Source organism: Diadema antillarum, unplaced genomic scaffold, assembly GCF_040938485.1.
Source record: "Diadema antillarum isolate AM-2024a unplaced genomic scaffold, OU_Dant_1.0 seq00000221_RagTag, whole genome shotgun sequence".
NCBI classification, from domain to species: Eukaryota; Metazoa; Echinodermata; class Echinoidea; order Diadematoida; family Diadematidae; genus Diadema; species Diadema antillarum.
Genome location: NW_027271275.1, coordinates 261,716 through 283,204, shown reverse-complemented (window position 1 = coordinate 283,204; position 21,489 = coordinate 261,716). Strand labels below are relative to the sequence as shown.

Sequence of the window (21,489 nt, the reverse complement as noted above, 5' to 3'; positions counted from 1 at the left end):
TACTCGTAACAAACTCTCAATACTCGGACGAAGCTCGCGATGAACTTTTCGTAAACTCGCCACCTTCAAGTATATACGTGAGTTCTGCTAGAGTTTTCAAGAGTGCGATACGAGCACTACGACCCTACTACCAGTATGTGGAAGGGGGAGTTGCCCTCGAGCTAAGCGCGAGTTTAGATCGAGCTCTGCGACTTACAACGAGTATTGTATTAGCTTATTGAGAGTGCATTGCAATGACCCATTAATATGGAATTATTCACATTTTCCCAGCGTTTTCATGACAAGTGACATTCATTCAACCCTACACGCACGTTCACCTGCACAAATAGGCCATTGCCATTACATTTCTAGAACTACGTAAAGAAAAAAACCGGAGAAGGAAACGGAGATCAATCAAGCGATGGTAGAAGAAGAGGTAGAAGAGCAGGAAGAGACAGTAGAAACAGAAGAGATCATCCGTGATGAGCTATCACAGAGGCAGTTTTATGTTTCCAGGTTAGCGTGCCTGGTCAGTGACGGGGCATTAATCTGCACATTATTTATACTTGAATATGAGACCGTTCTGAAGTAAATAATTTTCACACAACAGTAGATATATAATGTACTCTTAAATGAATCCCACAAGGATTGGAACAATCATCCCTCAGCATTCCCACTGATTCCCACTGATCGGTTACTAGCCATCCCCTTTAAAATTTCAAATTCCAGAAATTTCCATTTCATTACAGACTAAAGGGATTACCCCTGTCACTGGATACATTTTTTCAACCGTCAATGACAGAGCTCACTCTCCACTCCCTGGGGAGCATTCAAGCCAGGCGCTATTCTAAAGGCGCGCACCTGCTGATCAACCGACATAACCATATTCATCCTGTGTGTGGACAATGTTCTTCTTTATGCTGTTGTATAATAGGTGTATTCAAATATAATGTACACAGTAAATTCAATAACTGATTTAACTGTTATCATGTATATGATGGATTTGGCCCATGGTTACTTTTAATTTACAAGTGTGTTCCAAAATGCGATTTTGATAGACGAAAAAAAAAAACGCCTGAAAAAATACAAATGTAGAATGTGTTTATCAGTTTGTCTGCCTGTCCATATACTTATGAATAAAAATGAAAACAGTATAACCTAGCAAAATAGAAAATAGAACAATGAAAGCTTGATAAGAATTTAACATTATAATGATACGTTATGATATTGTATAATTCCACATTACTGTTTTCTTGAAACAATATTGCCCATACGCATCTAGATAACGTTATTTCCTTACCATACAACTTTCGTATTTAAGTCTTTGTTCAATAATAGTCAGAAAAATCATAATATAAACAATGTGGAGAACCCAGTACAAAATGTTTCTGAGAACTACAGATAGTAACTCCATTGACAATCAGCAAAAGAAACCAATATATACATATTTTAAAATTAAATTAACTCAATTTTTAATCAATCATATAACATAATAGATTTTCATCTCATTTCATTTCATTCATTCACACTCATACAACTCACAACTCATACAGACAGTGTTGTGTTTATAACATCCGTCCATTACAACGTAAAGTTACACAAAAATCATAAGTTATTAATTCGGTATATACGAATAACATTTACGTAGCACAAAATCAATTGAAATCATTCTCAAGTACATTACATTCATGGCTGATAAATAAAATTGTGTGTGGTGGGAACATACATAGAAGCAGATGTTTGTGGGAGCAGGTTCCCCGAAAGAAAGTCAAACACAGGCTGTTACACTCACATACACACACTTTGCACGCACGCAAGTGCACCTGGACAAGCGTGCGTGCACACACACACACACACACATGTTGTCTCTCAGGGTTCTTGTGCCGTGTTTGCATCAAACTTTATGGCCTTGTAAGATCTAGTTTAAAAGGCAGAAATGTTTTAATAATTCCTTTCTGCACAACATCATTTGGTTTAAAAAAAAAAGAAAAAGACGGTCGAGGGAAAGCCAAGGCCTATGAGTGATTCTTGGTTTGTTTGTTGATTTGGTTAGGGATAGAAAGAACGAGCCCTAGGCTCACGGACCGCCACGAAGCAAACTCCTTCGAACATTTATGTATCAACATTTTGATTCGAGTGTTAAAGCAATGGTTATTTCCCTCAGAAAGCATATCGATAACATCGATAATGATATTCCAATGAAATATCAAACAATCCTTCATACTTTGTCTTTGTATTCAATATCGTACTTTTTAACCGGATTATTGTGCTGCATTTGTTAATATTGTCCTTTCACATTAACTTTCTTTTGTTTCCTTTGTACTTACGAAACCTTGACAATGTGGCTATGAATAATGAATATTCAAATACTTATTGGTCGCACACCCTACAGCAAGTCGCAGCTGCGTGCGGGGAATCCCCACTGAGCTATAGGTGACAGTGGGTATTACCAAGGAGGTTTTATACATGGAGTTCCAACTGGCTGTAATTATTCAAACAGCTGTCAGATTTCTATTGATGTACAAAAGAATTCCACAGGTGCACTTGTGCCTTTGATGATGGATGTTCCAGGCCGCCGTCTTGCTGAGCAATCTGAAGATTCATTTTGAACGTTATCATAATGTTGGCCATATTTTGCTTATTTATTTATTAAATTAAATGAAATGAAATTTCACTTAATAATAAAGCATGTAAAACAATAGTCAATTCCGTTCAGAAATTTGCGCAAAAGTGTAAATCAAAGCTGTATTATGTGAAAATGTTTAAAACTGTAGGTCCCTACCATCCTGGAAAGCTGGTTTTATCACTTTTCGACTTAATTTCCCCAAATGAAACTAACATGTAATAATCTTCAAGTATAATTCTTTATTGATAGATATATCAGATTAGTGCCCGCGTATGCCCAGTCGAGCAATTTTTATCTTCATTTCAGCATTTTTTCCTCAATTTCTGTTCGCGCATCCTCGTGTCTGTACCACCTAGCTTTTATAAGAAGGGATAGCGAAAAATAATTACTATCACAAAGACATATCTTCCTTTGAAAGTGGCTGGTGATTATGCAATGAGACACGAGTCAATTGTCTTCGTATCGGCGGGGCAGATCCTGTTTGGCACATGCTTCAAATATTTTGGAGCGGCGGCTTCGAACATAGATCAAAGGGAATAACTCTGTTGTTACCCCATCTCTTCAACCTCCTTGGTGCGATGTAGTATCTCGAGAACTTGATGATGATCGGTCTTAGATTGTTGTACTCAATGTTCCATGATCTCTCGGTGTTAAACGATGGCTGCGATCGACGTTTGCAGGGTCAAGTTAGTGTGATGCCGAGATGCCGATAAGGAACGTCAGTGATCGGCTGGTCAGTGTTTTTATCCTTGCGCTCAGCGATTCCATGGAAACGAAGACATTTTCGCCAGTAATATTGTTCCTGGTCGTCGCACAAACTCTGCATTTTAAATCAGCTGCCGTGACGTCTGCGTCACAAATTTCTCTCTGTATTTGTGAATATCAAGTTGAATGGCCTCATACACTTACATTTTCTCCTCCTTGACTGCATCAACAATATAGCTTCAACAAGTCGTGAATGGGTCTCTTCGTTAAAGGACAAGTTCACCTTCATAAACATAAGGATTGAGAAAATGCAACAATATTAGTAGAACACATCAGTGAAAGTTTGAGGGAAACTGCACAATCGATGCAAAAGTTATGAATTTTTTAAATTTTTGTGTTGGAACCGCTGGATGAGGAGACTACTACAGCTTGTGAGTCATATGCGTACAACAGTATAAAGAAAATGTAAAAGAAAATTCAACATATTTTCACTTTTTTGGCATAATAAAAGTGCACTTGACTTGCCTCTTTCTAAAGGCAGGGGGAATAATATTACCAATAACATTTGTCGGTAACGAGTCAGGGGAATGTGTACTTTTTTCAAAAGATGGAATTTTGTGAAATTCTCTTTATATTTTCCTTATATTGTTGTACGCATGTGACATCTAAGTTATTCATACACTGCAGTAGTCTTCTCATCCAGCGGGTACTGCACAAAAACTTCAAAAATTCATAACTTTTGAACGGATTGTCTGATTTTCCTCAAACTTTCAATGATGTGTTCTACTAATATTGCTACATTCTCTCAATCCTTATGTTTATGAAGGTGAACTTGTCCTTTAATGGCTTTGTTGACGTGCGTACAAATGTTACTGATCAGGTGGTGGTCGTCTAGGGTGTCATATCGGTTGACTGACGAGCTAGACTTGGAGGTGGTTTGCTGACCGAAACTTGTCGGCCCACTCCGGCCAAGGGCTGTTGATGTTCCCTTCCCTCGGGATCCTTCTTTCTCGAGAACTCTTGGTCCTCAAAACGTTTCTTCGTTGTCGAGCGGGTACTCATCCTGACGGTAGACAGTACCCTTGGTTAATCACTGAACTGTTGTAACTCAAGACTGAGGTCTGCTGCAGCAATGGGCTCCCTCAGAAAGCGTAATTTCAAAGCAACATTTGGAGAGACACTTTGGTAGACGTGTAAAACTGTGTGAAGCGCCCTCACTTGTGTAGTAACTCGTGGGCTGTATAGCTCGTGGGCTGTATATCTCGTGGGCTCTATAACTCGTGGGCTGTATGACTCGTGGGTGTCGACTCTTGACGTGCACCCCAGGCATCTGCCATCTCACCATTATCTCATCTCCCGTATAAGCCAGTTCGTAATTAGCTCATGTGCACGTTGGTACAAATGACCTTTCTATTTTCGTAGTTGGTTAGGCACTTCACTCATATTCCAAGCAACATAATGCGTACCGATAAGTTTGCCTGGCGTAACAATAAACCAGGAATTCGTGTTAAACAAAAAGTGATCATGCATAGCGAGACCAGGTGACCAGAATGGTCCTTCAAACAACCCTGGGGGAAGCATCCATTTCTTTGTTTTGTATTGAATGCATTGAAACATGTTAATATTCGTATTGCCAAATACCAGGTTTGCAGTCAGGTGGATGCAACGGCAAGTATCATGTACAAGAATTGCATGAATAATCATTATATGACACATGCTTATCTCCGTGAATTTAAAAACCATCATGCGTTTTGGTACCAATGACCTTTTACTGCTCATGCGCAAAGTAGAACTACGAACTGGCTTATTGTCTTGCACGCAGATCTTCTTCACACACTGAACGTATTATTCTTAGCTGGTAGCAAAATGAATATGTTTCATAGAACCAAAGACATTAGAACTACAAAATGGGATTGGGTGTTGAATACTAAATCATCGACATAATAAACCGATTACCTGTTTAATAAAACAATAGGAATTGGGGGAACTGTGTAAACCATCTGTCGAGTAGTTATGAGGTGGAAAGGGGGTGATCTATCATGACCACGCAGGGTGGGGGGGGGGCACTCAGGATCCTTTCAAAGGGGATTATTTATCAGCACATACATGTGTTTTTTTTTTTCTGCCTTAAAGTGGCCGCTCATAATGCTTGTTTCTACGCCATGCATGGGATCGTGGTAATGACGTAGAAGGTGTGATAAAGGTACTTTACGGAGGTAGAGGAGAATATACTTATTTTTTCATCAATAACAATATGCAGATGGCGATTGTGTTCCAGTTCGTCAATAGATATGTGAACCGTATGTATTTGTGTATATTTACATACACGTCTGCGTGCGTGTCTGTGTCTGTGTGTTTTCATTGCGTAATATCCTGCCTTTTTCATTATTTTTTTAAAGATTACAACATTATTAACAAAGCAACCGATTCAATATGTAGCGTAAGTCCCCCCCCCCCCCCCCACGGTACCCTCAGCAACGATAACTTTAAAAATAATTAATCCAAACACAATTTCAGGGTATGAAACTATAACTCATTGCCCACATCTTACAGAAAACCCCATTCAATTTGCTTCAGTGGTCAAAGAGAAAAGAGGATTTTTGTAGAGCATGTCAGGAATCCATTCCCTCCATGCAAGTTCTGTCTATTGTGTTTACACATGGAAACTTGGAAGAATCAGACTGATGACATGCTTTACAACGATCCACATTTCTCTGTGACCGCTTAACCAAATTGAATGGGGTTTTCTGCAAAATATAGCTAAGGTGTTATATTCTAAGATCCTGAATTAGCATTTAGACGGTTTAATTGTATTGGGTGTTATCAATGCAAAAATCCGATTGTATTTTTTTTTTTGGAGGCGGGGGGGGGGGGGGGGGACATAATGTATGGCTGACTTTTATCTATCTTGCGGTACAACATAAATTTAGTGTGAAGTCCAAAGGGAAAAGACTGGCTTTACTGCACAGTGGCCAAAGAAAGCGATGCACTCAAAGTAATTGATATGGAAATATCTCGGCCTCACGAGTCTTTTTTCTTTTATCCCAGAATCTTTATTTCTCATTTCATGTAAGTGTATGAAATTTACACAAACACTTTCAATATGTTAAAAGAATAAATAGAACAACTGTGCAAAATATTTTTTTTTCGAAAGTTGATTTACGAATCAATTAAGAGAAAAGTAAGTGAAAATATTCAATAAGTATTTTAAGCATAAGCATAAGAATTGTAAAGATTATCGTCTATAATCAAAACGAACAAATAATTGTAGAATCTGTGTTATCTATAGAAACAAAACGAACCCTTTTCTCCTAAATAATCACGCTAATAGGGAATAATCGTATATTTTATACATCACTTTTGTGAATTGCAATAATCTCGACGTAAGGACTTTGAATTGGGAATGGTCGCAAAGTGCTATAAATCATCATCACAAATTATTGAGCCATAACACCAATATGAAAGTTGTGAGGCGATTCCTTCATTACCTCATATAATTTGGACAGTGATAGCTTTGACCAATATTACTTTTTTTCTGGTTTTGACGAACCTGACTGATGTTACGTTTTGAAAAAAAAAAATAGTATACACAAACTGGTTTCGCGTTAATACTACATGTGAGGAAAACAAAGTGTAATGATAATGATGATCAATAAAAGCTAGTTTTTAGAGCGTATTTCAGATTTCTTTAGAATTTCACATTTCAGAAATTCTAATTTCATTACAAACCAAAGGGATTACCCCTGTCACTGGTTACATTTTTTCCAACAATCAATGACAAAGCTCACTCTCCACTCCCTAGGGGAGCATTCAAGCCAGTCACTATTTTAAAGGCGCGCACCTGCTGATCAACCGACATAACCATTAATAATCATCCTGTGTGTGGATAATGTTTCATTTTTTTGTATTCTTGTATAAAAGGTGTATTCAAATACAATATACACAGATAATTCAAAAACTGATTTGGCTATTATCATGCATATAATGAATTTGGCCCATGGTTATAGTTTATTCAAAAATGTGTTCTAAAATGCGATTTTGATAAACGAAAAAAAAAAACGCCTGAAAAACTACAAACGTAGAATGTGTTTATCAGTTTGTCTGCCTGTCTATATACTTATGAATACAAATGAAAACAGTAAAACCTAGCAAAGTACAAAATACAACAATGAAAGTTTGATAAGAATCAAACATAATGATACGTTACGATATTTTATAGTTCCTTATTGCTGTTTTCTTGAAACAATATTGCCCATACGCATCTAGATAACGTTATTTCCTTACCATACAACTTTCGTATTTAAGTCTTTGTTCAATTATTGTCAGAAAAATAATGATATAAACAATAATTTAGAGAACCCAGTACAAAATGCTTCTAAGAACTATAGATAGTAACTCCAATGAGCATTGACAATTAGCAAAACAAACTAACATGTAACAAGTAATTAATTCAATTGTTTATCATTCATTACATAATAGATTTCATTTCATTGCATTTCATTCTATTTCATTTCATTTATTAAGTTTCCACACAAATCATAGAATTTTGTGTTTATGACATCTTTGCATGACAATGTAAAGTTACACATATAAGTTATGAATTCGGTACTACAGTATATACAAATAGCATTCACGTGGCAAAAAATCAATTGAAATCATTCTAAAGTACATTAAATTCATGGCGGATAAATAAAGTTGGAGTGGTGGGAACTTACATAGAAGCAGATGCTTGTGGGAGTAGGTTCCCCGAAAGAAAAGTCAAACACAGACTGTTACGCTCACACACAAACTGCACGCACGCAAGCGCACCTGGACAAGCGTGCGTGTACAGAAACAGACGCTGTTTGACTCTTAAGGGCTTTTTACACTTGTGTTTCTTAACCCCGGACTTTCTCTGACCCAGGACTATCGCTTAGTCCCGTACCAATTTTTTCAGCTTTTTACACTCGGACTTTCCAAACCACATGAATATTCATAATTACGCTGTGTACTGTACACGTACACGCACGCACCGGCAGCACTTGATTACCTCGTTTCTGACTGGTCAGTGAGGGTCGGACTTCGTCTCCGTCGCTTAGCCCAGGATTATTTTTTCGTTCTGTTTACACTCACTTGCTTGGCACCGCAATTGCGGTGCTAACCCCTGCTATTTTGCAGGGCCAGATAGTACCGTACTATCGGTGGGGCTAGCCCACTTTGGCAAAAACGAGTGTAAACAGAAAGTGGGCTAAGGATAGTCCCGTACCAACGGTGGGGCTAAGGCCCCCCCCCCCTAGCCCCACCGTTGGTCCGGGGCTAAGCAAAGTTTTACAAGTGTAAAAAGCCCTTAAGGGTTCTTGTGCCGTGTTTGCATCAAACTTTATGGCCTCGTAATATCTAGGTTAAAAGGCATAAATGTTTGGATAACTCATTTCTGCACAATATCAGTTTGTCAAAAAAGAAAAAGAAATAGAAAAGAGACGGTCGAGGGAAAGCCAAGGGCATGAAAGGTTGGCTTGGCGACGTTTTTGGAGTTTTGGAGGTTTAGGGATAGAGAGGAGCCCATGGCTCACGGACCGCGACTGAAAGTTAGCCTTTGAAACTTTATCAAATATGATTTCGACTCGAATGTTAAAGCAATGGTTATTTCCGTCACAAAGCAACTCGATAACATCGATAACTATAATGTTCCAATGAGAGATCAAACAAACCTTTATACTTTGTCTTTGTATTCTTTATCATATTTTATTTCAATTGGATTATTGTGCTACATTCGTCGAATGTCGATATCATTATTTTACTTTAACTTTCTTTGTTGGTGTTTATGGAACATTGGCAATGTGGCTATGAATAATGAATATTCAAATTGGCCGCACATCCCGCAGCAAGTCACAGCTGCATGCGGGGAATCCCCACTGAGCTCTTGGTGACAGTGGGTACTATAATATCGTATTGCGAGCTAACGAAAGTTGTCTGCAACTTCCATGTTCTTCCATCGATTATAAAAAGAAACAAATTCCCTTTACTAAGTATTAGGAAGCAGGCTTGCGGTTCACAATAAAGACTGTTTGACTAGGGAGGCATTACAGAAGGCGAGACAACTGCTCCCCTTTGAAGTCACGTTCGTCACCGCCGAGAAGTTGTGCGTTCAACAACAAGTGTTAACCATGTGATTAGACAAAAGAGGGTGTCAATAATCGGGACTAAAGCGAAAGACCTCCCCCTATACTGCAGTTCGCTGACTTCGCTCTCCTTCAATGTGATGGCAACAATGAATTCTGTGCCTTGAATTGGAGCAGCGAAGCAACATGCAGTGTCAAACTGACAATTCTAACAGCAAATAAATAAATAAATAAATAAAATCACGCTTCAGCTGAGTACTTCATTTGAAAGATCAAAATATCGCAGATTAAAGGGGAAATCCAGTCCAAATATAAGTTAGTCTGATTTTGAAAAAAATCTTACCACTTCAATTGCAAAAATTTGACTAAATCGAATGAAAAAGAAGAACGTTATGATATTTTGAAGTTTTGCTAATTTCTGCAAAACAGTTCTTGTACAGTGGATATGAATATGTAAATGAATGAGCTAACCATGTTATATCTCACAAATTTTTTCACCCGATTTCGATCAAAATTTTACCGTTGAACATTTACTCTTTATCAGACTAACTTATATTTGGACTGGTTTCTCCCTTTAAGATAGAGTAGTAATATATTGTATATATATATATATATATATATATATATATATATATATATATATATTGGTCTGTAATTATTCAAACCATTTTTACATTGTTTACCTTTATGAATAGAAAAGATTGTAGCGGTTTTAAAATCAACTGGTATTGTTGCCAGACGATAAGACATAAGACAGACAATGGTTCATAAAATGCGGTCAGCTGCTAATTTCAGTAGTCTTGGATGCATACCTAGAATCGCTGTAGACTTACTGAAATCCATATTTTCAATTCTCTTTTAACGTTATATTCAGATCTATTTCAGAAGATTTTAAAAATGTATGCGTTACATCATCAGTATATTTCAAACGAGGGGCCATATCAAAGTATTGATAATATCTACATTATGAAGAGTTTTATTGCAAAATGAGCTAAGCGCCATTTTTAAAGATTTCGAAGTCCATCCTCAGATAGAGAAAAACAAAACCTCTCCAGTAATGCCTTACTTTTAACATAACAAGGAATATTTTAGAAGCTATGATTATGATTTTTTCGTATTTTTTAGCAGCTTTAATAAAAAAAATGTCAATTTAACAAGAATGGAGTTAGCTAGGTTTGCGATGAAGCTCCTCATGATACTTCATTGAATATTTAATTGAAGGTATCTGCCAAATCTTTTTCACTTTTCAAAGACTCACCATTGATAAGATTACTAAACTGGTTTCTTATAGTGTTGTTTGGCGATAATTGCTTTAACAATTTCCAATTTTTCTTCATATCAATAATTATTTTTGGAATACATCGAAGACGCTATTATAATGTCTTTTCTTCAATATTTTATTCAAAGTATAAGCTTGATAATGCTTGAATAAATCCCAGTGTCTATTTCTCTCAGAATCATCAAATTCATTACACTGAATGGATTTCCGCTTGGCAATTGAGACTTTTTCACATTCTTTCTTTCTTTCTTTCTTTCTTTCTTTTTTATCCTTTTTTTTCTTTTTTGGTGAAGATCACGTTCCTTTGCCTATTGTAAATATGGATGTGCGATGTGCAGGGTCAAGTGTGATGCCGAGATGCCGATGAGCCAAGTCAATGATCGGCTGGTCTGTGTTTTCATCATTGCGCTCAGGGATTCCATGGAAACGAAAGCATTGTCTCCGGGAGTATTGTTCCTGGTAACCATTTCATAAAAAGTTGATATGAAGGCAACTCTTGCTGGAATGGCAATTATTGTCAAGGTAACGACAAGAATCCAGCTTCCTAATTGGCTGATGCTTTGGGAAATTGCCACTCCAGCAAAAGTTGGTATCCTAACATCGTTTATATAATGGGGCCCTGGTCGTCGCACAAACTCAAGGGTTTCACTCAGGTGCTTTGACATTTCCTGTTTCTTAGAGCTTTACAGATAGTAAAACAAATGAGCATCGAAAATTAGCAAAAGAAGCCAACATGTTAATGTTTTAAAAGTGAATCAATTAAATTGTTCATCAAATCACATAAAAGATGAATTGTAATATCATAACAATGGTGAAATTTAGTTGAGTATGTTGTCGTTCGTCTCTCTGGGATCTTGTGCCATGTTTGCACCAGACCATTAGAGCCTTGTAAGATCTGGATTAAAAACACCAATATCTGAAGAATTCCTTTTTGCACAATATTATTTTTCAAAAAAAAAAGAAAAAAAAAGGAGAAGACGGTCGAAGGACAGCAAAGGGCCGGTAACAGTTGATTTTTTTGTGTGTGTGGTTTTTTTTTTTGCGAGTTTCTAAATTCGTGAGTTGCGTAGGGACAGAAATATGCCCCATGGCTTACAAACCGTTAACAAACAGTTATCTCGAACGTTATATATACCATGATTACGAAGTGAATGTTTAGGCAATGGTTATTTCCTTTACTAACATGACAAAGCACATCTGATAATATCAGTGAATATGATGTTCTTAATGACGGATCGAACAAGCCTTCATACTTTGTCATTGTATTCTTTATCACATTTTTAACCGAGTTATTGTGTCGTATTTTACTATTATTACACATTAAGTGTCTCTGTTGATACTCACGAAATATTGACAATGTGGATATGAATAATGAATATTCCCATTGGCCGCACACACAGAGCGAGTTGCAGCTGCGCGCGGAAAATCCTCACTGGTGACAGTGGGTATAATGTATTACGCATTAACGCAAGTTGTCCGCCACTTCCATAATTATTCTGTCATCGATTTTAAAAAGGAACCGATTCTCTAGACGGTGTACTAAATACTAGTATTAGGAAGAAGGCTTGCAGTACATAATAAAGACTGTTTGACTGCACGATGGCCGTAGAACATGATGCACTTAAATTTGACGTGAAGATATCACGGCCTGCTATCTTCCACTATTCCCTCCCCCACCCCCCCCCCCCATTCCCTCTAGTCCTCTTGACATCTGCACAATCATGTGTTTAAAGGACAAGTTCACCTTTATAGACATGTGGCAGCAATATTGGTAGAATGCATTAGTAAGAGTTTGAGGAAAATCGGACAATCCGTTTAAAAATTATGAATTTTGAACTTTATGTCTAGTCTCTGCTGGATGAGAAGACTACTACAGCTCGTGATGTCACATGTGTACAACGATATAAAGCCCCCGTTCCACTATCACGATTTGGACCCCGATCTGTCCCGATCTAGCAGATCGGGAGAGAGCGGCAAAAGCGTACGGGGATCGGAAGCATCGTAGCAGCAGCGTGTGGAGGTCGGGGTTGGAGCGGGCAGTTTTTCAGATCGGGAAGAAATTTTGAACCGGTTCAAAATTTCTTCCCGATCTCCCCGATCAAAATTGACATATTTTTAATCGTACGGCAAGCGAGGAGAGCGTAGTGACAGAGTAAACGCAGCGGGGAGAGCGTAATGACGGCGTAAACGCAGCGGGATGAGCGTAACAAGGTCTTTCTGAGCGTAGTAACATCGGCACAAGAACGGGAAGTAATTTTAGCTGTAATTTTCGAAGAAGAAGAAGAGATGAAGAAAAAGAAGAGAAGAAAGCAGCGAAGCAGCTACCCAAAAGGCGAAGAAAGAGAGACTGCACATGATGCTGAAAGAGGAGGAAGAGGACATAACAGAATTTTGAAGAATATGAAATCATCTACAACTGGAGGAAGACGGACTATAAAAGCAAGGACATCAAGAAAAATCCTTTGAAAAATCAGCACGTCTTTGTTTATACAATGCATTGCTGCAAAAGAACCGTGAGTTGAGGAGGCTCTTCAAGTTCAAGTTCAAGTTGATTTATTTCACTTCCAACAAACAAATAATAAAAAATACAAAGAAACGCTCATATACACAGACGTCATGAAATCAGTACTACAATGCGATGAACAGAATAACGTTGTAAAAGAGATGCAGGCAAATTATCAACAGAGATACAAATAACAGTTACGTCACTGTGGTAAATGCATACAAAATATTGCTGGAAATGGAGGGGACTGCTAAATAGCAGAGCTTGTAGTATTAGAATGCAGTCCCCTCATAGAGAAAAATATATAATTGCAAAAAACAACAACAACAAATTTCCCTAAGCGGTAGCAAAAAAAAAAAAAGACAGACAGAGTAATACACACATACATGCACACATACGGACGCACATTAACAAACACATGGCGGCTCTCTTGTAAGGAAAAAATTGATGAGAGGATAGAAAGATATAGTAGTGAAGAAGGTAGTAAATCCGAGGTGGACAAGGGGGGGGGGGGGAGGAGGGGAGAGGAGAGGGAAATGGTGGGTCATAACCAGGGCACTGGAGGCACAGAAGCACGGGCTCGCTGATGAAGAAAGAGTAGTGAGAATAACGAAGCAACAACAACTTTGAAAATCAAAAGTAAAAAAAGAAGAATGAATCTTCGAGGTCCACAGTATATTTCTTCGGTTCTGCATGCTAATAAGTTGACTGACTGCTGACCCACAGTCGAATCGGGGTACATCGGGGCACATCGGGCACTTTTCAGCTCTCTGAACGGGGTAACAGCGTGATAAGATCGTATAGATCGTTCAGAGCGTAGATACAGCGTGCATTGATCGGATAACATCGGCAACATCGCACTAACAGCGTAGCTACATCGTTCTAAAGCGTACCGGCAGCGGCAGAGATCGCAATGTCTAATTCCCGATCATCGTAGTAAGAGCGTAGCAAGCACTTGGTAGTCGTAACTGCAGCGTACTTAGAGCGTTCTAACATCGTACTGTGTCCAGATCGGCTCAGGTTTTACCCGATCCTTCCCGACCTGAGAAAATTGTCAAATCGTAGCGAGAACGGCATAGTGGAACGGGGGCTAACAGAAAGTATAAGGAAAATTCAAGGTTTTTCACTTTTCTCGTGTAAGAAAAGAACACTTGACTTCCCTCTTTCCGGAGGCAAGAGGAAATAATATTACCCTTAACATATCTCATTGACGAGTCGAGGAAATGTGCACTTTAAAGTAAAATTTTGTGAAATTCTCTTTATATTTTCCTTATATCGATGTACGCATGTGACATCATACACTCTAGTAGTCTTCTCATCCAGTAGTGACTGTGCAGATACTTTAAAAATTCATAACTTTTGAACGAATTGTCCGATTTTCCCCAAACTTTCACTTATGTCTTCTACAAAATATTGCTGCATTCATTCAATTCACATGTATATGAAGGTGGACTTGTCCTTTAATGTGGCGATGGAGTGGCGGGTTCACAGATCTCGATCTCGTCCTTTCTTCTCTGCTGCTGCTGCTCCTCCTACGCCTCCTCCTAGCTCCTTTCTGCTCGTTCTCTGCTGTGCTGCATAGGCTTAATGTTATTCTGTTCTTGCTCTTTTTATATTTCATTTAGGGTATTTTTTTTTTTGGGGGGGGGGGGTGAAAACCTGTTTGTCTTGTATATATTGTCACTTGTCACCGCATTTTTTTTACACGACTTTGTACACACTGCCCATGCCGTAATATGATTTCAAATGATTAGACGGTGCATATATGTAGATTAATTTTGCATACTATGTTATTGGTATATTGTTGTTGCTGTTTTTTCGAGTGATCTACGTTTTGCAAGCTCCGCTCCTCAGTAGATCATTTTCCATCACTTTATTCATTCTTTATTATTATTGCAAAGACTTTGTGTGCATTACTTTCCCGCTGTCCGTACCCGCGTACATACATTTTGTAATGTATTTCATGACTTGTACCTTTTTGTTTTTCAAAATACTTAGCAATATAATTTTAGTTAAGAATGTATACTATGTATCATCGTGATTATGTATTACATTGTGTTTGATGGGAATTTTACTTTTTACTAATTTTTCAGTGTCTTTCTCGTGGGCAGTATAATTTGTTGGCATATTCTATAAATGTCGAGCTCCTGGGCCTTGTTCACTTACTGTCTAGCTCGTGGGCTGTGTGACTCGTGAGCTGTGTGACTAGTGGGCTGTATGACCCGTTGGATGTATGACTCGTGAGTTGTATGACTCGTGGGCTGTACTACTCGTGAGTTGTATGACTCGTGGGTGTCAAGCTCATGACGTACACCCCAGGTATCTTCACACACTGAACTTCTTTCTAAACTTGTGCAAAAAGAGGGGATGAATTGTTATATTTTACTGAACCGATGACATCAGAATGACAATATTCTGGACATGATGATTTTTTAATTGGGAAGTAGATGCCAAGTACTTAATCACGGATATGGAACAATTAGCTTTTTAACATGTCAATTGGAAAAAGAGGAATCATTGCTTTTGTCGAGCAGTTTACGTTATGAAGGTGGTAAGGGGCTGATATATCATAACCATGCAAGGGAGCAGCAAGGATCATTACAAAGGTGATTGTGAGTACACGCATCTATATTTGTGTGTGAGTGTGTGTGTGTGTGTGTGTGTTTGCCTTTGAGTGACATCTTGTAATGATTGTTCTACTTCATGCACGCCGATAGATCCTAATGATTGTGTACCTAGAAAAAAAGCATAAAGGCGCCATACGGAGGTAGAATACGTATGTTTTCATCAATAACTAAACAGATTACTGTTGGATTCCAATTCGTCAGTAAATAATGTTATGTGCATCGTATGCTTTCGTGCTTACTTGTGTACATCATGTATGCTCGTGTTTGTGAGCATGTTTACATTGCGTATTATCCTGCCATCTTATTTTTTTTTTAAAGTAGAACGCAGTACTTGGCCACTAAATGGGGTTTATAATTACGATCCTTATTTCAATTTTGGTTTAATGAACCTTGTTTCACATCTGACGTGATGCCATTAGGCCTACTTCATAACCTTAGCTTAGCACTAAGGTCATAGTTGAATTGTAATAATGTAACAAAGAAGACTCGAAGTGGATGTTGCGGCTGGTCAATACAGAGCTTATTCCATCATGTTGTATAATCAGTGTGTTGTGACCTTATAACGACAAAAACACTATGTTTGAATTTCTTTCCGTAAAATTATGTCAAAACAATATCACAAGTAAACTTAACACTTTAATCAAAAGACGGTCGAGGAAGGCTAAGGGCTTGAAGGGTTTGCTGATTTGACATTTCTGTATAGGGATAGCGAGAAAGCCCTTAGCTCACGGACCGCCAAGGAGCAGAACATACTCATGTATTCATATATCATGATGATACCAAAAATATTGAGGGAGTGGTTATTTCCGTCATAATACGTGTCGACAGTATTGGTCATAATGGTGCTTTGAGTGAATGATTGAATAAGGCCTGAAGTTTTGCCCTATATTTTTTGTTAATATTTTTTTCAATTTTTTTGTAATACATTTGATAATCTACTTTACATATGCTTATTTTTGCACGTGTTCGAGAAAATCGAAAAGATGCTATGAATATTCCAAATAGTCACACACGCACAACGAGCCGCAGCTGCGCGGGGAATCCCACCAAGGAGGTGGGAAGAAACCCCCTCCCTGACTCCACTAAGAAGCTTTCACAAGGACGACGCGGCCGGTAGTTGAGAGTGTCGTGTGCAAAATTTGCTTCTGCGCATGCTCAAATCCGAAAAACTGCTCGTCGTGGGGGAAACAAGAACGGTTCTCGGCCAAAATAGCGTCCGATCCCGATGTTGGGCACGACCGATCGAGCTGCCTTCCTGCAGCCAGCCAATCGGCGATCTTGTCTTGTCGCGACTGCTGCGAAACTGCATAATTATAGAAAATAGGGAACGGGAGTCTGAGTGCGGGGACCGTCACAAGCCTCCGCGTCCTCTCGCTCTTCCTGTCGTGTAGTGAAAGCTCCGGGTCCTTGATGACGAAAATTTTCCTCCACTTCCAATGTTCTGCCATCGACTATCACAAATGCACGAGGAAGACATACTGGCTTCCCTGCATATTTGCCGAAGAAACCAATGCAATCAAACTGAATGATGTGGAGATATCGCGGCCTCACGAGTCTTTTTTTCCAGTAATTTTTATTTCTAATTCCATATGGCATAATTATATATGAAATCTACACAAGATGTAAAGGTATTATTTGTCAAAAGTTGATTTGAAAATCAATAGTGCGCTATATAGATTATCGTTAATTAGTACTGACGTATAATCATACATACATACCCACATGTCCCCTGTACATACCCCTTTTAATCCTACCCATTCCCACAGGCGTCTGTTATCACTCCAATACTTTGTCTTCCCTTTGTTTCCATTCCTTCATCGTTTCATCTTCCATTGTCTTTCACACTGATATTCACCAACCTATAATTGACTTCTGAGTATAATAAGATACCAAAAGAGCGTGTGAAATAAATAATATTTTACGTCATCTATGACCTCAGAATTACAATGATCTCGACACAGTGAATTAAGGATGGGTGCAAAGTGCTAATTCCGCAGCACAAACTTGTGGGCTATATAGCAAACCACTATAAAAAATGCGAGGCGATGCCATATGTTTTTTTCTTTTCATCTAATTTCATCTAATTTCAATAGGGATATCTATTACCGATATCAACAGGGATATCTATTACCGATGTTACTTACAATCTCACTTTTTTTTTAATGACAAATGACTATTTAATTTGTCTGATTTTTTTTTCTTGTTTGAATAGATATAAGAACATTAACTGGTTTAACGTTTTATACTTTAACAGAAGTAAGTTAGCATCGCCGCGATCAGTGATAAAGTTTTTGTTAATTAGATTTTGTGAAGAAAAAGCATAATGATAAAAATGGTAATCGATAATAGGTAGTTTTTATAAAGCGCATTTCAGACTTGTTAAGAATGTCAATGCGCTATTACAGACTTTTATTATACCCCGTCACTGGATACATTTCTAAACAGTGTTCATTCTCCATTCCCTGAGGAGTGTTTTCAGCCAGTCGTCGGTTTACAGGCGCGCACATCAACAGAGTGACAGACACAGCCATTCTCATCCTAATACCGGGTAGATTCTCCTTGGTGGAGAGCAGCAAGGTGGACAAAGTGCCTTGCTGAAGGGCTAACTTGTCGGACTTCGTTGGGCTCGAACCCACGAACCCATACCACGCTATAGTGTCATCCAGGGACGAACGCTCTTATCCACTCGGTCACGATATCTCTGCAATCGCCTTGAAACAGGTAGATTGTCAAGTGAAAGGGAAAAAAAAGACAGACACTCAAAAAGGGAAACAAAACGGAGACCGGTACAAACATAAGACTTTGGTTCATGATTGGTTAGTGGGAAAATGAGAAAAATGAATATATACATTTATAAATAAAGAAAAAAAGACAGAAATAAAGAAAGAAGAAAGAAAGAAAGAAAGATAGAAAAAAGAAAGACACAAGGAAAGACAGAAAGAAAGAAAGAAAGAAAGAAAGAAAGAAAGAAAGAAAGAAAGAAAGAAAGAAAAAAAAGCTCTTCAGCTCTCGACAGTAGGACCTCCTGGGCTTCGAATATAATACACAAATTTGACAGTGGTATCTTGCTTATCTGTTGATAAATTGATATACCTATATACCTATATACCTGCATACAGTGCGTGACATTCAGGGTTAAGACTTTAAATCGTCTATTGATTACTGTTGATACTTCAGCAGTTTGTTCAAATCAAGAAAGCAAGAACACACACACACAAGCACAGACATACACACACACGCGCACACACACGCACACACACACACACACCTGGCCACACCAAACAAAGGTCAATTGAACATTTTGGGTACATAATGTTTTCTCCAACGAAACTCATTTGACTGCATACATGCATCGACGCCGGTATTTTTTTCTGGCAAATCTGGGATCGAAAGCTCGGGGCCCCTTTTTGACAAAATCATTTAATCGGGTACAGCTTGAAGAATGAAGTCTGTATTACTGTTAACGTTTGAGTAACGCTGCAAAGGGGTCGAAGAAGTAAGCACCTTGACGCTAAGAGGATCAGGCCACCAGCAGCCACCCGATGAAATTACGACGCTGCAGCAGGTACGAATTACACTTCTCTGTATATCTATACAAGTGAACTCTGATAGATTAAAGCACCCGAGACAGCGCAGCCCTATTGATTCCAGAAGAATATGCGTACCCAAGTTTGCATTCAACAGCAGGCTCTCAGAGGTAAGAAGAATCAAGAGAATGAATCGATGCTTTCCGTATACATGTAATACGCTCTTCAACTTTTGACTACTTTTTTTAGGAGATAAGAGACGTATTCCATCTCTCTATTAAGAATGAGACGATAACATCAATATCCAATTCGCTAACAACTTCGTGACTGTTACTTGTGCAATATTTTGTATCTCGCTGCGCACACAGCAGCTTGGATATGTGGATTTCACCCCTGTCCCCTCTGTTCATTTAGGTAGCTCCTTCTTTGTCGATTGAATTTGTTTCTCCCTTATATTCCTTTTTGTCGTCTTCTTCAGCTAAATAATAGTGAAAAAGATATTTGAATTTCAAGTTGTTTATATGACTTGTGTGTATTTGTTATATTCCTTCAATTGAAGATAAAGGAAATCATGAAACACAATATCACCAAGAAGCCGTTTTCCAATCAGTCAAGCAAACTGCTTTATCGATAACGATTTCTTCTTCACCTCTTGAGATGCAATAGAATTTCTGTTCGTATACTCTAGTATACGCACGTAATCATATCTATAGGTCTTTTATCTTCTATCAATTACATATCTTTTATTCAAGCTAAGAAATAAAGAAATAAAACAAAACAGATATTACTTCTAAGTAGAGACTGAAAGTAATCTTCTGAACTAAACAGCTACTGCAGAATATTTTTAAGAATGTTTCGGTTCTCACCTAATGTTGGATTGTAAATTGGCAAGGATTATCATGTCATTGTTGTCAACAAATTTGCATAACGAACACGGCGTAAAACTGTGAAGCTTAAAACAAGCACTTTGTACATAATCATTTTGTCGATGATGAGTTTAGGGTTAAAGATAATAAACTAGACAAGAAAGTTGTGTACTTTTTTTGTAATGGTTTGTCCCTCCCCCTTTTTTGAGTAATCACATGTATGATATGTATGTTGATTTATATTTACCAATCCAACTGACAGAGTTGTAATATATATATATAAATGTGTATATATATATATATATATATACATACACACACACTTGTATATATATATATATATATATATATATATATATATATATATACCTTTTTTGTGGCTCGTCCCTTTTTGAAAAAAAAAATATATATCATGGGATAAAATTATTGTCTAGGACTATGTTATGGATTACGTTATACCCCAACTGTAACTGTCAGAGTTGTAAAAATTGAAATGAACATAAGATGAAATACTAAATAGTTATATTTTCAACACTTTGACAGCTTGATGTCCATTGCAATTATATAGATTGCCGGTGCATAATCCAAGCTTAGCTATTGAAAAAGACACATCGTATAGGGCTCTTAATACCGAGCGCTTGCTGAGCACATGCATTTGCACCAGCACTCATCGCATTCACCCCACCTTCTTGTATCTATAAAATCCAATATTTTTTTACATGTTATAATCGCAATGCAACGTCAGAATAGCCGACAACCTGACTCTTTATTTGCTGTGTACACACGTAGTATTCGCTTAGTACATTGTATTTCCTTTTTTCAGACTGCCGTATATTCAAGCTTTTCGCTTATTCTAACGGCAGCCTCCTGCATTCTTATCCCACAATATTTCGATCATAATGCAGTCAGATCACTGTTTGTTCCTTTATCCTGAATAACTCCAATTCTAAATAATTATTAGGTACATATTTTGAATGTACTGGTATTACATCTTATTGTTTAAAAAAAAAATAATAACTCTATTTTATTTATAACAATTATGTTCAATGCAGTCAATTGTGAATAAATCAATAACTTGAATCGAAAACAACAACAACAATAACTCGATTTTTTTCACTCCTTTCGTTTTTACTGAGTGTTCTCTTCTTATTTTTTGTTTCTTCAGAAAAAAAAAAGCGTTTTGTGCATGCTCCCTCTATCGATGCAGCAGTGACATTAGGAGCTAGCCGCTACTCGCAACATTGAGGCCACTGAAGACGAGAAAAGATGTATCAGG

At 37.9% G+C, this 21,489-nt stretch overlaps 1 protein-coding gene across 1 annotated transcript in view; it reads right to left on the bottom strand.

Annotated features, from left to right (window-relative positions):
• The window catches only part of LOC139729163 (uncharacterized), a 49,655-nt gene extending 45,283 nt beyond the window's left edge, over positions 1-4,372 (bottom strand). The window contains exon 1 of the mRNA XM_071640094.1: positions 4,228-4,372. Coding sequence (XP_071496195.1) covers positions 4,228-4,372 — 145 coding nt within the window. The remainder of the gene's footprint in view (positions 1-4,227) is intronic.
• Between the last annotated feature and the right edge of the window lie 17,117 nt (positions 4,373-21,489).